General features: G+C 45.3%; 1 protein-coding gene across 26 annotated transcripts in view; it reads left to right on the forward strand.

The window, feature by feature from the left end:
* The window catches only part of CLASP2 (cytoplasmic linker associated protein 2), a 2,039,150-nt gene that overhangs the window by 853,633 nt on the left and 1,164,815 nt on the right, over window positions 1-20,702 (forward strand). For all 26 annotated transcript variants that reach the window (XM_078688301.1, XM_078688302.1, XM_078688307.1 and 23 more), the window contains one exon: window positions 9,634-9,779. In XM_078688301.1, the coding sequence (XP_078544427.1) occupies window positions 9,634-9,779 (146 nt within the window). The remainder of the gene's footprint in view (window positions 1-9,633; window positions 9,780-20,702) is intronic.

Genomic DNA, 20,702 nt, shown 5'->3' on the forward strand with positions numbered 1-20,702 from the left:
AATGCCTTGCCCTCTGAACTTCACAGCATCGGGGACCTCAGGCTGTTTAAAAAACATTTAACAGCTCTGTTATTTAAGTAATCTTTCAGCCATGTCAGCTTTCCTATATCTCAATCCTTTGGCTTCCGCGCCGGGACACTTCCGAGTAGCCGTGCGCGTTATAAATGGAGGTTAACATAACATAACATAACAGCTACTAGATGGCTTTTGGCAGGGTTGATCTTTAGACTGTGATGTCCTAGGGCTTGTATCACTTTAAACAAACATAGCAGGTGCTGTTCCCAGGTTTCACTATAGATGACAATATCATCTATATATGCCCCAGCGTATCTCTCATGAGGTCATAAAATCTGATTCATAGCCCTTTGGAAGGTGGCAGGGGCCCGTGTAGCCCGAAAGGGAACACCGTAAATTGGTATAACCCGTCTGGGGTGGAAAAGGCCTTTTTCTCTTTGTCTTGTTCTCTTTGCCAGTACCCTTTGCACAGGTTAAGGATGGCCTTCCCTATTCTCGCAATCATTTCATCCACCGTGAGCAGGGGATAGGTGTCGAACTCAGATATTTTGTTCACTTCTCGGAAATCAATACAGAAGCGTACTGACCCATCCGGCTTCGGTACCAGGACAATGGGCGAATTCCATTCGCTCGCTGATGGCTCGAGGATACCCATTGGCAACATCTGCTGTACTTCCTCTAATGGTATTTCTACGTGTCTCGGGTATCCTATATGGTCTGAGACTTGCTCTCTTCCCTGGAGGGGTTTTGATGGAGAGTTCCAACAGGAATGTTTTTCCTGGGGACAGAGAAAAATTGTCTCGGTGAGGATGGAGGACATTAACCAATTTCTGCCTTAGACTAGAAGGCAGGTCGGGGTCGATACATTGGTCAAACAAAGGGGCTGGCCCTACCATCATGCCTACAAGGGCTAGCATGGGTCCCTCCCGTTTTTTCAACAGATTAACGTGGTATATTTGTGAGAAACACTGAGTCACATCTGTCTCAATGTGGTAGGTCACAGGCGTTACCTCCTCCATTACGGTATAGGGGCCCTGCCACTGCCCTAACAGTTTATGATCAGAGGAAGCGATCATGAGTAATACCGGATCTCCCACATTGAAGGATCTCTTTTTCGCTTTCTTGTCCGATTGGGCCTTTTTAGCAGCCTGGGCTTCTGCCATCATAATCCTGAATATGGCCTGTATTTGACCAAAATGTGTTTTGAGGTTTAACACTTATTCTACCAGGGGTTTAGTGTCATTCTGCTTATTTTCCCACGCCTCATGAGCCATCTCTAATAGGGATCGTGGTTGGTGACCGTATAATAACTCAAAAGTGGAATAACCTGTGCTCTTTTGTACCTTACATCGTATGGCGAAGAATGCCAAGGGCAACATGTCCTCCCATTTTCTGGTCTCTAGGGCGAGGAGTTTCTTAGCAGTGGTTTTAATGGTGGCATTGTACCGCTTCACGAATCCATCTGCTTGTGGATGGTACGTTGCAGTTCGCAACTGCTTGATACCCAGCTGGGCACACACTTGTTTCAATAGTTTGGACACAAACAGGTTCCTGGATCTGTTAAGACCTCTTTTGGAAACCCACTCATGAAAAAACATTTATCATGGCTTTGGCTATGTTAGCGGCGTCTGGGCAGGCCCGGACTGGCCATAGCGGGCACCGGGCAATCCCCCGGTGCGCCGCAAGGGTGGGGGCCGGTTTTGAGCACCTGGGGGCCGATATTGTTACAGGGCCGTTTTTGCAGCATAGCTGCAAAATCGGCCCTCTAACAAAATCGGCCGAAAACCAGCCCTAACGAAGCGCTCGGCGGCACCTCCAGCCCACCCGAGTGGGGAGGGGGGGCCGGCCGAGTACTTTGCCAGGGCCGGTTTTAGTTCCCAGTCCGGCCCTGCGTCTGGGCGACGCAGGGCGATCACCTCATGGAAACGGGTGGCATAGTCAATTAGGACAAGCACATAGCGACATCCGCTTCGAGAAGGCAACAAAGGTCCTATAATATCCACTCCCAAACTACAGAAGGGTTCATCAATAACAGGAAGAGGACGAAGGGGTGCATGGGGAGGCCTATATTGGCTAACTTTCTGGCATATGGGACACTGCAATACACCTTTCCTTGCTGGTAAATTCCTGGCCAGTAGAAGTTGTGCATAATCAGCTTTTCTGTTTTCTCATCACTAAAATGCCCCCCTAAGAGATGACTATGGGCTAGGTAAAGGACTATTTCACGAAACGGCCCCGGGCCCAACAGTTGGGGTTTGTGGGTGGGGTATCCCTTTCTGTAAAACAACCCATTCTTGATAAAGAAGTAGGGACCTACTTGAAGGGGATCTTCATGCTCCAGGGCTTTATCCCAGGCTTCTCATAGGACAGGGTCCTCTCCTTGAGCTGCGTGGAAGTTTCTATCCGTTTCCCGCAGGTTCTCATCAGGGAGAACTGGCAACACTGGGGTGGGCTTCTTTTTTTCCTTTCTTCTTTGGTTTTGGCTTTTCTTTATCTTGGAGGAAGGCCATTTGTGATCTTCGTCCCTGGAGAAGGGAGCTGTATTCCACCACTCTTCATCTCGTGGTGGTGTATCCTTAATCAATTGGTATAGGTTCGGGTAGTCTTTTCCAAGGATGGCCTGTTCAGGCAATCGGGGAATGAGGCCCTCCTTCAGAGTGGATCCAGGGTCATTTTGGTGTTGAATATGTACACGGGTGGTAGGGTATTGCTTTCTTGTCACCATGAACATATTGCATGGTTACTGTCCCTTCAATGGGCTTGATCCCATGTTCCATGTCCTAGGGCCTTAAGACACTTTGAAGGCACCCTGTATCTGCCAATGCTCTGACTGGCTGTCCGTTTACAGACACCCTACAGTGATAAGGGGGTGGTTGTCTATCGGGTGGAGAGCAATAATAGTTCTGGACCATTCCAATCTCCATTGGATCTTCTTTTTGGGGACAAAACCTCTCTATTTGTCCCATCCCCCACAATTAAAGAATTGGGGTCTAACGGGGGTGGTTTGATCAAGGTAGGACCGAGTACGACGGTGAATGGTTCCGGTTTTTGTACGATTGGAGTTTGAGGTGGCCTGGGGATCCCACTGCTTCCTGCTTTCCAGGGTGGGTCATCACGCCCCTTTTGTATTTCCTGGGCTCTGCTGTATGCACTCGCACTTTCGACAGCCGTTTCCAGGGTGAGAAGTGCATGCTGTCTGACCCACTTTTGGATGGGAGGATGCAGGGAGGACAAATACTGTTCCAGGTAGATTTTGGCCATGATCCCTTCTTTGGTGTTATTGGAGGGTTCCAACCAACGGTCAACCATGTCTTTTACCCAGAAGTATAGCGCTCTCGGTGTCTCCTTGGGGCCTTCCTTTATTTGGCGGAGTTTCATTCTATACGTCTCATCATCAACTCCCAATATTTCCATGATACGTTGTTTTATGTCCGCATATGGAGTCACTCCCTGCATAGTTGCTGCTTGATAAGCCGCTTGTTAATCGCCTGACAATAATAGACCCAAGTACTGTCCCCATTTAACTGCCGGTGAGGCCGCTGCCGTGGCCATCCTCTCAAAGTTATTAAAGAAGTAGTCCAGATTCTCGCCGCTCACATATCTTTGTAGCACCACAGAGGGAAGAGTGGCAGGCCCTCTCTGCTGTTCGATAGCTTCCGTGAGTTTCTCCATGGCTGCCTCATGAGCTCACCCTTGTCGGGTGAGCACCTGTTGTAGTTTTCCTCAATCTTCTTCCACCACGGTGAGAAAACGCTCCATCACTTTCCACAGGTTTTCTTTGCCATTTTAGCGATTGCAGCCTCCATGCCTCCGGATTATCCCACTTCTGACACCACCTGTGGGATCGCGGGCCGGAAAAACAGACTAGGAGGCTGTATGTAATGAGCAGTGGTGCAGTTTTATTGAAAATATCGGGTCTTTGAGCTTTAGGGGTCACAAAGGGGTCTTATTCTTTTGTCGCAAAGTCCTCCTTCTGGCTGCTCTGGTTGGCAGTCACCGTCAGCTTGGCTTGGTCTTCGGAGTCCTGTGAGCTTCCCCGGAGGCTCATAAAGAGAGAAGAAAATGGGAGCTGTCAGCAGAGTTGGGATTAGTTGGATATCTGTCACCACACCCGACCGGTGTTGCAAAAAGAAATAGAATGAAAGACAACAAAAAAACGTGGGTTGCTTTATAATGTAGAGGAGCCAGATGACACTTGACAGCCAGGAACACACCAGACGTTCCTTGCGTGTTTGCTATAGGAGTAAACTTGTTTGTGCAGTAGAACACCCTGACCCAGCAGCGTGCCCTGGTTGTCTCTGTGAGCAAAATAACAGGGTAATAGGGAAAGGGAAAAAATGAGGCTCCTCCCACTTCCGCTGCGTCACCTCGCTCTTGCCCTTCCTGTGTGGAGAGATGGCAGGTGGGTGGGGCTGTTCTCTTAGTTGGCGCACCACGAAAGTCACGCGTCCGTTTCTCTGCGTGAAGACTGCTTCGGTCATAACGGCCCAAAGGGACAGGTAAGAAATGGATCCCTGTCGGTGTCACCTCGCAGCCCCTTTTAAACTACCCTGGTCACTTTAATAATCAGGAATCTTTGTACTGACCAAATGATGACTTTTATGTTTGAAGTTTCTCAGCTTATGTTTTTAGGAATTATGTGTTGCTGATGACTGGTTTCCATTATGTTGTTATAATCACTTGCATTCTTGCACCTATGAGGGCCTTGTTCAGGGTGTGACATGTTCTGCACTTTCTTTTGCCTGTCCTCTGTTTCACTTGCAATGTATTCCTCTTTTCTAACATTGTTTTTCCTCAATTCCTTCAATCATTGTCAATTCAAGTCGGGCATTTTTTAACGCGCACATATCCCATCCAAAGAGTCTCATGGCGCTTGCAGACCGCACAGACAGGATGAAGACAGTTAGTTTCCAAACAGCCAGGTCTTCAGCCTCTTGCGAAAGCAGGTGTGTTCTGAGGTCGTGCGCAGGTTCAGGGGCATCTTATTCCAGAGGGAAGGGGCAAGAAAGGAAAAAGCACAACCCCAATTTCTGGCGGTTTGTATTCTCAGCGGGGCAAGCAATGATTCGGTGCTAGATCTCAGTTGCCTTCTGGGAACATACCAAGTAAGTTTGTGGGACCAATATTTAGGGCCGTTCCCATACATATGTTTGTGAACGAGACATAGTGTTCTAAACATAATTAGCTTCTTCACAGGTAGCCAATGAAGGCTTTTGAGGCATGGGGCGGACGGCGATCTTCGGAGAAGGTCTAAGACCAATCACGCTGCATTGTTCTGAAGAATCTGTTATCTCTTCAGGTGGTGCTCTTTAATCGCTAGTAGGAGCGAATTCCCATAGTCTAACCTATTTAAAATTAGACCCTGCACTAAGGGTTTCCGCGCCTCTGCTGGAATCCACTTGAAGACTTTGCACAGACTGCGCATAAGTCCAAAACAGGTACCAACAATGTGGTTGGTTTGGGTCTTCATGGATAACTTATTATCCATGTGAAATCCCAGGTTCCGCACTGATTCCTTGGGGGTCGGACAGTCGCCAAGCTGTGCTGGCCACCAGTCCTGCGCCCAGTGATCCGCAGCCTTTCCAAACAGCATGATCTCAGTTTTATTGCAGTTAAGCTGCAGACGATTGATACCCATCCAGTTCTGAACTTCGACCATACAGTTTTTAAATCGGAACTTTGTCTCATCGAGGTTGGGGCCTAGAGTAACCAGAATCTGGGTATCGTCGGCGTAGGATAGGACCTCAAAGCCGAACGCCATAATCACTTTGGCCAAGGTTGTCATATAAACATTAAAGAGCGTAGGGCTCAAAATGGAACCCTGCGGAACACCCATATTAACAGACCGAGTGACTGCTGTGTTCCGGCCCACTTGGACGGTAGTCGTGCGGTTGGATAGATAGCTGGAAAACCATTTCAGAACCTTCCCTCTGACACCAATCTCCCACAGCTGTTGAATAAGAATGCGGTGGGAGATGGTGTCGAAGGCCGCAGACAAATCAAGGAGGACTAGGATTATTGATTGATGTTTATCCAGGGCCAGCCTGATATTATCTGCGACCTCGACCAGTGCTGTCTCGGTGCTATGAGCAGCACGAAAGCCTGACTGGGAGGGATCTAGCAGCCCCTTGTTCTCAAGATGGCTCACCAACTGTCTGTTGACAAAGGATTCCAATATCTTTCCAAAGTACGGCAACAGAGAGATCGGTCGATAATTCAGCAGAATGTTAGGGTCTGCTCCGGGTTTCTTCAGTATTGGCCTAATTCTGGCTGCCTTCCATATAGTGGGAAAATCTGCCTCTAAAAGAAATGTATTTAGGAGACTGGTTAGGCATTCTACCAGGGCAGGGGCCAGTGTGGTGAACAGTTTGGGGGGAGACCTGGTCCTTGGGGGAGCCTGACTTAATTTTTAACCCAACTGACAGAGTCTTATCCTTATCAAACATTTCAAATTCATTCCAGCTTTGAGATGGATCATCAGGGGTGAATAGTGGCCCTTCAAACTGCCTTAGAATTTGACCAGGAGAAAAGGACTCGTATATAGTGATTATTTTATCCTCAATGAATTTCGAGAGAGCTTCAGTCCATTCTCTAGAATTAGGAGTGGACGATGGATTTTTGGGGGTGGTAAATTCTCTTAAGATTTGGTATAATTCTTTGGAGGAATTTTCTGCTTTGTTTATGCGCTCCGTTAAATATGCTCGCTTCGCCGACCTTATATCCCGCATATAGTTAGTATGCGCGGTTTTATAAGCATTGCCGTCTGCTGGATATTTGTTTTTTCGCCATTTTTTCTCAGCAATTCTTGTTAGAAATTTAGCGCTTTTTAGCTGTTCCGTGAACCATGGGGCAGACCTAGACTTACACTTGGCCCTACACCGAGGGGCAATTTTGTCCAATACTTTTTCTATGGTGACCTCAAGATGCTGGGCAGCAGCACTAACTCCTTTGATAAGATTTATTGACTCGGACTGGAAATGCTTAGAGAAAGAGGAAAGTGTAATTTTATTCAGGGGCCTGCGAAATGTTGCTTCCTCTGTAGGGACTAGTTCAATCGTAGGAGTAGGGATAGTAAATTTCGAGAGGTAATGGTCCGTCCAGAGCAATGAGATGGGAAGGCTGGCCATAATATCAGGGGAGTTAGTGAAGAGGAGGTTAAGGGTATGGCCTGCCCGATGGGTCGGGCCGGCAATCTTCTGACTGAGGTTGAGATTGCGCATATTGGAGATTAGTTTTTCAGTCTCGGCATCTAGTTGTTCATCCGCATGATAGTTAGTCGCCAATCAAAAGAAATTTATCTGAAGTCAGGACATGAGGGGCGATAATCTCTAGCAGAGAGTTAGCAAACTCTCCCTTAGTTCCGGGTGGCCGATAGAGCAGGGCCCCCTTCCAGACCTCATTTGAAACCCCAATGATTTTAAACACCATAATTTAGGTGCGGTCGAACACAATACTCTCTATGCAGCCGATGTCTATATTGTGAGTTGCTGCGATCAGAAGTCCACCCCCCTGGAGTCCTTCCTATCATGTCGCATTATTTTATAATTCGGAGGGAAGGCTATGTGAAGATCCGGAGTAGCGTTCTCGTGTAACCAGGTCTCGGACACGAAACATAAGTCCGGGGCTTCAGAGTCAGAAGGCTCCATATTTTCAATGTATGTTTGGGAATGGAGCGGGCGTTGAAGTAGATGGCAGTAAGATCCTTAGCTTCATTGGGTGAGCTAAGACATGAAGGGACCGTATTCACGGTCTGATCAGAGGACGGGAGTGAGCAAAAAATGTGTGGAAACCTACTAATATCAGCTAATAAGGCATCAGAAATTGAGACCTGGGGGAGATTTAAATCTTTAAGTGTTTTATGTGTATCTTACTAATGCAATCCACCTCAATCCAGTCTGACAACTTTATCCTCTGATTTACTAGCAGCCTACCTATGCATGTTAGTTTTCCTTTTGGCACTGTAAATGAAGCACACCGGTGTGATAGTCATGTCATAGGTCTCATTCATGCACCCTCACTAGCAAAACCTTTTAAAGATATACATGTATAAAAATATTCACAGTCATTATTTTACCATGCTCTAATATTTAGCATCCTTTCCACATTGTCAGCTCCACTGCTAGATCGCTAAACAGTTTGAAGATGGGTAGTTCTGTACTCTACTTTCATATGTCTTGCCAACATAATTCCTAGATATTTCAATGCTCTGTGACCTCAGGGTTGATCCAGTAGATTGCATGTGTCTTTCTTTTCTTCCAGTGTAAGAGTCATATTCAGCATATTCGATTTTCTAATATTTCTCTTCATCATTGAAACTCTGGGAAAACCTTCAGTTTGCATGCAATGTCCGGAATGCATACTTTGTAGACACTTTAGGGTAACATGATAACCACCTCCCCACACTTCGTTAGAAAACGGGAAAACCCTACACAGAAATGATGCATCATTTTCACACAGGCAGGTCACTTTGTGCAGACTGCTGGCCTGATCATTTCAAAGGAGCACTGAACAAAAGAAATGCTGCCTACCTCATGGTGTCCCATGCTGCTAATCAGCCCTGTATCAAACACGTTCCTTCTTCATTTTAATCATTTGTCGAGGCCTTGAAGAGAGATTCTCCTCATTTTGGAAATCAAGTGTCCCAAAATGTATCCCCAGAGTATTACCGCAATGGCATTCTTCTGTCTTCGTGTTTTTTTCTGGTGACTGTCCTTTGTGTTTGGCTTGATTTTTCCTCCATCATTATTCATTTGCTGCTGAGGACTTTGTCTGGATTTGATGTTATTTTCACATTAACTTCACCTCTCCAAGCTCAACCAGTTTCTGTCTCTTCAGACATTCAGGGCTACTGATTTCCAAGATACGCCTCCCTTCCTGAAGCTCATATTTACAGTCTCTGTATTACCAGTGTTACATGCAGCTCTTTTTTACTCTTGCAGCTTTGTCGGCCTGCACATGTCAGCAACTCTCGTCACGTTTGTACCTGCACAGAGTCTTCTTCCGTCCATAAATGCAGCACCTCTATTTTCAAATGTTAATGTGCTTCACTAGCAGTCCTATATTCCATTCATATCTAGGTGAAAGTTGATTAGGACCTGAAGTTTAACTTCAAAAGAAATCTCGGAGTGATTAAGCATCAGACTGCTAGGTGGAACACCGCTTCACAGGTCATGTCTCCTAAGCACCACCTTTGGTGTTTTTATGTGTTTCTAGTTCTGGATGGAAATTATCTCCATACTGCGGCCTACTTATCCCTTATGTCTGAAGGAAGTGGTCCAGTATGTGTCTCTATAGTAAGTAGACCATGTACTTTCCTTACTAGGCATAGGAAAATGGTTGTTCAGATCTATACATTCTGCCCCTTGAAGTAAATGAGGTCTTCAAGGGAAATTTGCTCAAGGTAGCTTAACGGGAAACGTTGCCTAATGAATGTTTTGATTATTCTAATATACAAATTTTTATTCAACATCTTGTCCCTCGGTTTCTCCGTCCATAAAATTGTTTGATTATGAGCTTTTTACTGTATTTATAAAGAAGTAATAAACTAAATATATTGGAAAATATTTTTCTTGTTACTCATACTGATGAACTTATAGGTCTAATTTTGCTATTTTTCAGCTCAAAAAGGTCAGATCACTACTTGTTGCTGGAGCTGCAGACTACGACTGTTTTTTCCAGCATTTGCGGTTGCTTGATTCAGCATTCAAGCTTTCAGTCAAAGACCTCCGGTCGCAAGTGGTCAGAGAAGCCTGCATAACTGTAGCGTAAGTGTGTTTGAATTACCAAATGTGAATGAAAATCTTATGTACAAAAGAGTTGTCAGATCAGATTATTTCAGGGCAAACATGAGAATTAACCATGACATTATAGGTGAAAACAGTTTTCAGTGGGGTGTGACTAGCGTCGTCACAAGGTTTATGGCTGCGCCTTGGGTAAGAGTGTAGCTACTTGTAATTCAAACTTCATAGTTTTTTTTTTTGTTTTTTTTTAAACCTTTATTAGTTGCGGACATCAGAGATACATGACAGTTACAGCATCAACAATCCATGAAAGCATGATACTTATGGTACATTCCGTAGAGAAGCATTAATGTTTCCTTGGGCTAGTACATCACATTTAGGCTGGCCATCAATACATTCCCCAATGATCTGCAGTGTGAGGATATCCGAGCAAGATCTCAAACTTCATAGTTAAAAGCTTTTGTATTACAATAAATAACATAACCGGTTGATTCATTAAGTGTAGATTTAGATTCCCCCCACATGGTGGTGTCTCCCTGTGCTATTGAAAGATAACGGATGGTTATACTCAGCGATTGCATTGTTTAAAAATACGCCTCGCCCATATTTTTCTAGTGAACTAATATAACATTTCCTGACATATCTAGGTTGTAGTCAATGGAGGTTTTATTGTAATCGTTTTACTGCCCCCTGTTCTCAGTAAGGCTGATTGAGAAAAGTAGATATGGACTAAAAATTGGAAATGTAACTCTTTAAGGCCCAATTAATCCGTTGAGAAACTAGTGATGCAATTCTTGCTGTATTCCAAACAAAGGAAGTGAACTTTTTTAAAGTACTGACTCTTGCCTTATGGCAGGCGCTGCACTGTAGAACTTCAGAAACTAGCAGCCCCTTTGCCTAGTCCCAGGGTCAGGTAGGGGTATTGCTCTGTAGCCTGACACTTACATTTCAGGCTCCAGCTATCATGATCATTGTGGCAGAAGGCTCAAAGAGTGGACTCCGACAAGTGGCCAAGGCTGGCACTTGGCATCTGCTAAATGTTCTTCACCCTCCACCAAACATCATGCAGGATGATTGGACAAACTATTGAGTTGCAAATATTGTAACACCTCAATAGTGTGTCAAGAATATTGTTAGAACAAAACTATCATGTAACAGAATATTTTTGTCAGGAGTATCATTTTTGTTAGGTATTTAATATTGTTTTTAAATAATGTTTTCTTTGCTATGGCTTACTTAAACATAGCAGTTAATTAATTTTTATATTTTAATGTTATTTACAATATTTTGTTGCAAATAATGTCAATATAATTATTTTTTAAATTAAGGTTTGAAATATACAAATGCTTAATTTTTTAGGTAACTTTGTAATTTATAATGTTGCGTGTTGTTGGGTTTGTAGTGTAATAGGGTTGGATGTAAATTAAATTAGAGATATAATTTTGTAATGTAAAATATTTTTGTTTCTTAATTATGTAAATAGTTTTACTGCGTAATGGTCATGTATACAAGTATATATTTTTATCTATATTAAGAATTAATTTGTTTTGTGGGTTATTGATTTGGGTTGTTGTGGAAAGAGGTGGAACTTATATTTAAATTAAATATTTTTATATGAATGTTAATTTGTTGCTATTTAATTATGTAATTCACAATTAATTATGTAAACGTTTATTAGATTTGTTTAAATTATTTGTTTATAGTCATTTTTTTATTGCAACTTTTTTTAATTGTTATTCCAGTAGTGGCTGGTTTGCTATAGGGTGAGAAGTTAGTTAATATTTGATTGATTGGTAACTAGGTTTTTTAATACGAGATATCCTAATTTCAGATTTTTTTATGTACTGTGAAATGTTTTAATTATTTATTTCAAATATATTTTTAATATACTGTATTTAGGAGTTTATTTTTTTATTTATTATATATTTTTTTCCGATGATAGTTTTTAATGTATTTTTATTGATTCTCCCAAGGCATAATTACAAAGCTCGTTCTGTAGTTATGCTGACCCATGTATTTGACAAACAAGGAGCATATATAATGTGGTAATGTGCATTACGACAAGGGGCCTGTATCGACAGTTTTATGCTGAACAGAGCATGGCATGTCTTAACTAAGGGGATATTTTTGTTATCATAGGAGCCATGGTCTGTTAACAGCTTCAGAACACTGGAATACATAAATTGGAAAGGACCTAATAAAGCTGAATTCTCCCCCTTGCCATCAGAGACTATTTGTTAATGAAAATATTTACCTATAAGAATAATTTTGAGGTAACCCATGTAGTGGGTATCATTCTATATGTTGAGTGCAAACATGACAGCAGTTCAAGGGAGCAACAGGGGACAAGCATGGGGTGATTGGTCCAGTAATTGGATTCTGGGAGAGAGTGTGCTTGAGGCTGAAGTTGGAAACCTATGGGGGTCCAATGAAGTCTCTAGTGTGTGTTGTAAAGTCAAGAAGGGTTGTGCCTTCTTCTCTGCGAAGGGTCGTACTCTTTGCCTGCACCAAAAGAATCACTTCCATACACCATAGTGGTATCGAGGGAGGCTACACAGATTTCCATTGCATTGCCACTGCCTATTTTGCCAAAGGTAAAGTGAGTTATTGGCTTTTTCATTTTGGGGAACACTCGCTACTGTTTTATGGGATCGAGTGGAAATAATAAATTGCGGTCTTTAAAGATACATATTTTGTGTAATGTTTAGAAATAATTATTTATATTTATTATACTATTGTTATATTGTATTCCAAGTTCGAATTTATCAATTGACATTATTTTATTGACATTTTTGTATTGATGTATTATTTTTATATGCTTTTCAACATTGTTTTTGTGATTGATAATTTTTTTTGTCAATTTTGAAATGTGCTTATATCTTAATCGACTACATATATATTGTTTAATTTGTTTTTGACTTCACTGCTACTATTTCTCCATAAATGTTTTTAAATGTTTTATGTAATGTTTTCTTTTGAACAAATATTTGTGGGTGTTTGTGTAAATATATATAGGTCGATACATCTATTTAGTTTACAGTGTAATGAGTTCAACTGTAATATATGTCAAATATAATACTTAAAAGTTTATATTTATTTAAAAATTCCTTCTTACCTCGTTTTAACTACATTCTTGACACAATATTTTTGTCATTCCTGTTATAAGTATAGGTTGACAATATTTAGGTTAACGGTAGTGTAAAAAAAAAATGTTGGTAAGTCGCTATTTCGTTTTTCAATATTTTGTCATATAGCCATATGCAGTACTAGAGCATACTGCACATATCTGCACTATGTCTAGTCCCCGTCTGTTGATATTCCCACATCACATGATTTTTGTTTCTTAATTATGTAAATAGTTTTACTGCGTAATGGTCATGTATATATTTTAAATTTTTAATCTATATTAAGAGCTCTGCTTATCTGCTCCTGTCCCGCTTGATTGAATCTGACCGTTAAGCAAACACTGGTCTGATGAGGCTCGTATTCTGCTGGTATTGCGTGACTTTGGAAACAGGGTCCTGGAAGACCTTCCTGCTACGATTTACCCGTTTAGCTGGTATGGCGCCTGCAAAGATGGCTGCACTCTGAGGCAGTCATGGAGGGCACCAGGCATGAGCCGCTACGTCAGCCTGCACTAACTCTGTGAGCACCTGGGAGAACACAGGGCAACAGACAGCTTTGCAAATCGCCCACTAAATTTGAAAATTATTTTCTGCACAGTCGGGAGGGCTAGTCAGATCACAGGACTGCCGGCTGTCTCCAGCATCTAATATCGCCGGTATCTGTAACAATATTGGATGCAGTCAGAGCCTGTGATGCTGGATTATATGACTCTGCCACTGTAGGAAGCTGTATCTGTATATACTATACCAAAGTAAGGTATAGTGTGCACAGAGTCCAGTGAATTCCCAGAGGCTTAAAGAGGCTCAAGTAGATAATATTAAAAGCTCTATTTGTGGTAGTGTGGTCGAGCAGTTAGGGTTCTCAGATGGTAGTGTTAAACATTTGTTGTACACACTCAGACACGAAATGATACACACTCAAAGACTGGATCCGGACCAAATGTTTTGTACAAAATGTTTTGTGTTCTTTTTTTTCTAGAAGCAAGAAATACTCAGTTGCATGTAAGTAACAGTTTTAAAAGCGGTAATACTTTCAAAATGTAGAATGAATTGTTTTTCATGGTAGAAGAAGTGCTTTACAACAATAGAGTACTTTTGTAGAATCGATTTGGAACAGTAGAACTTTGCAATAGATAAACTGTTGTATGTAATATGTAACAAACAGTGCAATCCTATGAGAGGAAAACAATGCTAAGCATTAGCAGGTAAGTACCCGATTTACAATTCCAGTGTTAAGGGTTTTTGGCCAATACAGGGCAAGGTTCAGTTTCAGTTAGATACTGCACCACCAGCGGCACTGGGGCAATCGGTTGCAGAGGTCACAGGGCCAAATGTAAAGCAATGGGGACTGGGGATACCTCGAAAAGGTAGGGTTTTCAGGTAAGCACCTGCATTTTCAGGGCAGAGGCTCCGGCACTGGGGAGGGCCACAAAGCAGCCCCGAGGCTACACCATCGGCGGTACAGGGATAGCCGGGTGCAGGGCGCAATATCTGCATTGGGAGCCCAATGTGTTTCAATGTCGATTGCACTAAGAGTCTGCAGGGTTGGATCTGGAGGCTGGCTGAAGGTGACCACCGACTTGTCAGGTAAGTTGGAGGGCAGAGGGAGGTAGAGGTGTCGTTGTTTGAGCTCCCCAAGGCGGGAGGGCTGAGGATGAAGGGGTAACTATCGGATCTTCTGGGTTCTAGATGGTCGTGGTTGGGGGTGACACTTAGTGAAGAGGCTTCAGGCGCCTTTGTGGGGTTCAGGAGGGATCAGCCACCAATGGTAATGAGCTCAGGATCACTGGGGAGACTTCACTGGACAGGTGGGCCACTCGAACTTGGCCGTGGGTTTCTGGTGCAGAGTGGGCAGGGGTCACGGATCCTCCTGATCCGGAATCATTGGTGTTTTATGGACAGGGTCACTGCTCTCGATCTGGTCTTTATTGAAGTGTGACTGTCTTCCTGGGGTTTTGGAAGTTGCTGACCGCAAGACACCCGTTGTCTTCTTCGTATGCTCGAAAAGCCGGACACAGGCTGGTAGGGCTGAGGGCAAGGCAGTAGGTGTCTTCTTGCTTTGCTGCATGGTGTCTTGTTCGTCAGTCTTCTTACGTTGCAGGAATCTGAGGATCAAGGTTATTGGGTGCCCCTAACTACTGGATTTAGAGGGAGTGGCAGATGGCCTTTAGTGTGACTACACCCTTAGAATGTCTCCTCCTTTTGGGGAGGGAGCAACCCCCTGACCTGATTGGGTTGAATCCTTCCATTCAAGACGGAAGATTTCCTAAGGAAGGGGTTACATCGGTCCAGGGCACCTGGCAGAGAGGGGACACAACTCTCCTGACTACTAATTTTGTCGCTGACCTTGCCACCAAAAGCGGGGTCTGGTCGTGGGGGGTGGGTATCTCCTCAATCTGGAGAGGCCCTGGCTAGCATATAAAAGGGCAGGAAGCTTTTTAGGCTCACCACCCTGAATTCTGTTCCTGCTTGGGATAAGTGTGAAGCACCTCCACCCAATCATCCTTTGTCCCTGACCCATGAGAGCACAAGGGCTCCCACCTCAGGTGGGTCAGAAACATGTCTCTGAGTTCATTTTGTAATAAATCCTACACTGGCATCAGTGTGGGTTTATTATGCTGAGGAGTTTGATACCAAACTCCTTAGCATTCAGTAAAGCCATCATGGAGCTGTGGCATTCGTAATGACAAACTCCTAGCTCATGTACTTGATATGGCTCCACTTCACTTACGGTGTCTGTGAATGTCACAGACACTGCAGGCGCTCATTACTCATGCAGCTGTGCCTCACCTGTGGTAATGGGCCCCCTGCCTTAGGGCTTTGAGGCCTGCTAGAGGGGTGACTTACCTATGCCACAGGCAGTGGTTGGTGGGCATGGCACACTGGGATGTGTGCCATGTCGACTCCGAAGTTTTGTCTGCACCAAAGCACACAGTCTGCAATGGCAGTGTGTGTGTTTGTTTAGGAGCCTGTGAGGGTGGTCAATACATGGTGCAGCCCTTAGAGACCCTCTCTGGTCACAAATCCCTTGGTATCAGTTGTACCATTTACAAGGGACTTCTATGTGAGCCACAAGAGTGCCATTTGTGAAAACAAAGGTACAGTTTTGGGAAAGAACACAGGCCCTGGAAACCTGATTGACAGGGACCCAGGGCACACCCAGTCAAAGTGTATCAGACATCAAGCAGAAAGAGGGTTATAACCATGCAAAAAGGGGCACTTTCCTACACCCCACTTACAGAACTCACCAGCTACATTATTTCCACGTTCAGTAGAGATACTTCAACCTATAGTGTTCACGGTAATAATGTTATAAAAAGTAATAATGTGGCTCCTGTTTTCAGAAACTACCTCCCTGTCTGTTAATCACTTAGTATGAAATACTGACTTTGGTCGTATTCAGTCCAAGGTTTCTGATGAATCAATAGTCACCAAGGTTGGGGGGGTGGGACGAGCACTCGCTATATGCTGCGCACCTATCTTTAGTAGACAAGAATGATAAACTGCACCGGTGCAATGAGTCCTAGGGCCTTTTCATCTGATCATTCTCTCCCCTAGGTTTGAAAAGGGACTCCCTGAGTATATGCTATTGGACTTTCTTTTTTGGGGGGGGGTTGGAGGGCTAACTGGTGGTGCACTCAATATGTGGTATGACGTCGCAGGCCAAGATTCAGCTGGGACAGGTGCATTGGATTCATTACAGACCAGGCTAGAAGTGAACGGTAGACAGCATTAGTGTAAGCATATGAGTGAGCCCCCATTAAATGCCTAGGCTGAAGCGTCTCCCCTGACTTCTGCAAATATCAATGATATTCATCATAAGCCGATGGCAGCGCGACCTAATAAGTGTTCGATTGAACGATAACGACCTCTATGCAGCTCTAAAAGAGAAAAAGTTCTCTATGCTGAATGCACATCAAGTGACTCCTGCGAGTCAGGGAACAAAGAGGAAAGACTTTCTGCAATGTGGTAAAATGACGGCTATCTATCACTCTATCTCGCTGGTTACATGAGATGAGCCCGTCAGCGTAAGTGGCAACTCAGCTCAATACGTTGTCTTGATTCAAACTTGTGATCGAACCGAAGCTTAATGCTCTAGGATCACGTCCTAAATTGCTCTGATCAATCGCTTCAATCTGGCATTAACACACCGGGCCCATTGGTTGATAATATCTGATCGAGACCTTTAGCTGCAGATTCCTTACCTTTGAATTTCCCAGGCGTCAGGCTGGATCCGGAAGATTTTTGCATGGGCAGTACCCCTGCCCACTGGTAGGTGGCTTCTATTGGCTCTGTGCGGCAGCTTCCACAATGGAAGTGATGTCTGCCCCACCTATATAGGTGACACCTTGGTGTGCTGTACAAAATGGGGTGGTGATGGACGGAGCATCTGAACCAATCAAACACTCACACCCAGTCAAAAGATCTGGGTTTAATCCATCACCGTTCTTTAGCCCACTCTGCCACCCCCGTTCAGACATGGCTATATGCAAATCAGTCTGACCCTGTGCCTCATGGGAACAGTCCAGCCCGAACTGCCAAGCCATGCCTTCCCTGGACCGGAAACAAGCTTCCGAGGACCGGTTTCTGGCATCACAGCCGTCTGCAGCCCGGCTTGCTTGAATCCAGTGGCAAAGTGAGCAAGGGACTCACGTCTGAGCATACCCTGCCACGCTTATGGCGGCCAAAAGCGGTACAAAAGGGGGTGGCAATGGACGGAGCATCTGAACCAATCAAACACTCACACCTAGTCAAAAGATCTGGGTTTAATCCATCACCGTTCTTTAGCCCACTCTGCCACCCCAGTTCAGACCCCCTTTTGTACCGCTTTGGCCGCCATAAGTGTGGCAGGGTATGCTCAGACGTGAGTCCCTTGCTCACTTTGCCACTGGATTCAAGCAAGCCGGGCTGAAGACGGCTGGAATGCCAGAAACCGGTCCTCGGAAGCTTGTTTCCAGTCCAGGGAAGGCATGGCTTGGCAGTTCGGGCTGGACTGTTCCCATGAGGCACAGGGTCAGACTGATTTGCATATAGCCATGTCTGAACTGGGGTGGCAGAGTGGGCTAAAGAACGGTGATGGATCAAACCCAGATCTGTTGACTGGGTGTAAGTGTTTGATTGGTTCAGATGCTCCGTCCATCACCACCCCCTTTTGTACCGCTTTGGCCGCCATAAGTGTGGCAGGGTATGCTCAGACGTGAGTCCCTTGCTCACTTTGCCACTGGATTCAAGCAAGCCGGGCTGAAGACTGCTGGAATGCCAGAAACCGGTCCTCGGAAGCTTGTTTCCGGTCCAGGGAAGGCATGGCTTGGCAGTTCGGGCTGGACTGTTCCCATGAGGCACAGGGTCAAACTGATTTGCATATAGCCATGTCTGAACTGGGGTGGCAGAGTGGGCTAAAGAACGGTGATGGATCAAACCCAGATCTTTTGACTGGGTGTGAGTGTTTGAGTGGTTCAGATGCTCCGTCCATCACCACCCCCTTTTGTACCACCTTGGTGTGCTAGCATCAGTTCTTTTCGTGGATGACAGGTTTTAAACTGTGTGGTCCCTGTCATGTGTCATACTGGTTGTGGACACACATCTAGTGTGTCTGTGATGTGTCTAGCACGACCACGACTCCAAGTCGTGCTCAGACTGCTGGGCCATGGCATCGAAAGGCTTTGAGGGAGCGGTCCCTGAACTGCTTGTGGCCCGGCAGGCAACACCGCATCGCACGACTCTTCAGGGGTCCCAATCGAGAGCTCCAAGTCTTCCTCCTCCTACTCTAGGACATTAGGGGAAGAAGCATAAGCAGTCGAAACTTGCTTCAATTTCTCCACACTCGTCAGCTGATGTGAGGAAGGATCATAGATGTTTGAAGCACAGTACCTTGTAATCATTGCCAAGTCTGATTGCGAGCCTCCCACCTTTTTCAGTATCAATCCCTACTCAATTCAATGAATTTTTTGAGGTAATGTGCCATTTATTTGAGCAGACCAACCCTTCCTGCCTATCGCCGGGCCCGTGGGGTTGGAGGAGACCCCATTGGGTTCTGTGCCGATGGCTTGGACGGGACCCCGTGGGTCTGATCCACAGCGACCTGCCCAGACGCCGCCAGCAGCGCCAGCCCCATTTACATCCAGAAATCCAACACCAAGGTGGAATGGCGTAGATCGATGCTCCTTCCATGGGTGACAGGGCCCATGGGTCCTAGGTCCGTACTTGGCTAGGCTTCGGGGAGAAATACCAGTTAGAAGGCCAGGAAATGGACTACGCTGAGGAAGTCGGTATGCCAATGATCTGGATATATTCCCAGATACTAGTATGCTTTTTCTCCCTAATGTGGCTACGGAGGAGGCAGCATCCTATAACAAGGTGGTGAAAAGTGCAGCTGAGGTCCTGGTTCTCAAGTTGCCTTGGTGGCAGTCAAGACTTGCATCTTGATAGAAGTGCTTAAGCAGGATCTTTCTCTTCCAAACTCTTGCTCACTTTCAATGAAGCACTACAGATTTCCTACTTATGACCTGCTCCATGCCCAGCACGGGCTCCTGCGAACAGGACAATTGCCCGCCGCCACCAACCCCGTACTTGGGACCCGAGCTTCCCTACTCAACACCCCACCTTTCACAGCTTGGTAGTCCAAGCCTCTATTTCCCATGGTTCATTCCCTGGCGCACCCCTGGTCAGGAAGAAAATGTTTTCTTTCACCAGCCTTGCGTTGTGGTCGGTGGACCCAGCATGCTTATTGGGCTGCTACTCTCCCAGTCTCTGGGACACTGTTGAGCTTGTGCTGTCACAGATCCCATAGTAGGCCCGGGCTGTGCTTTCCCAAACGGTCAAGAACTGGAGAGATTCAGCAAAGTTCACAATTAGGTGTGGTTTGGTGTTTTACTGACTCGCTGGGCAGAGTGGTTTCGACAACAGTGGCACTTGAACGCCATGCCTGGCTGAGAACACCTAGCTTCTCAGGAGATCTCCAGGCTTCCCTCATGGATATGCCCTTTGATGGCAACCGTCTCTTCAGAGACTAGGCAGACTCGGCGCAGGAGCACTTTAGGACTCACGGGCTACAGCCAAGTTCGTGGGCCTCTCACTTGCCCTCGTCAGCCCCAGTCTGCCTATTGCCCCTTTCGTAGGCTACAGAAGAAGTTTTCAACTACAGCAACCCTATTACAGCCACTGCCCCACCCAGGCTTTCTAGTCTATGCGGGGACGAGGATGTGGTTCATACCGATCCCCTGGATTGGATAGCCAGAGGTCTGCCACAGCCACTAATCCCAATGCAGCTGAAGCATCTAAGCCCTCCTAATCTTGCACTACAAGATCATGAGCGGCCATTTGGTGGCAGAATCAACCATCATCTGCACCACTGACAGTCCATAATATCTGACAGGTGGGGTTTACAGACGATTCAAAAGAGCTTCTCTCTTCCCTTCGAATCCTCCCTTCCCCTTTCCCTCCATCTCACGATCGACTGAAGAAGGATCATTTGTCCTTCCTCCACAAAGAAGTTGCTGGTCTCTTGGTCAAGTGAACCATAGAGAGGATTCCGGTGTCAGAAGTAGGCAGTGTTTGCTATTCCCCCTACTTTCTCACTCCCAAACAAAACAAGGGACTTCACCCTATTTCAGATCTGGGAACCCTCAACCTCTTCCTCAAGAAGTACCTCCTGGCCAGGGTAACTGCTCCCCCTCGCGTGGCTACACTTTAAAGGCACTGTCCCCAATGCCTTCAGGTGATCCAGGTAAGGTGTTCAAGACACTACTCCACCCACAAGGCTCCTGCCTGCGCCTCATCCCTGTTGGTCTAGTGGAGGAGCCTGCTCTTCTGCTAGCCCGCT

This window comes from Lissotriton helveticus, chromosome 4_1, assembly GCF_964261635.1.
Source record: "Lissotriton helveticus chromosome 4_1, aLisHel1.1, whole genome shotgun sequence".
NCBI lineage: Eukaryota > Metazoa > Chordata > Amphibia > Caudata > Salamandridae > Lissotriton > Lissotriton helveticus.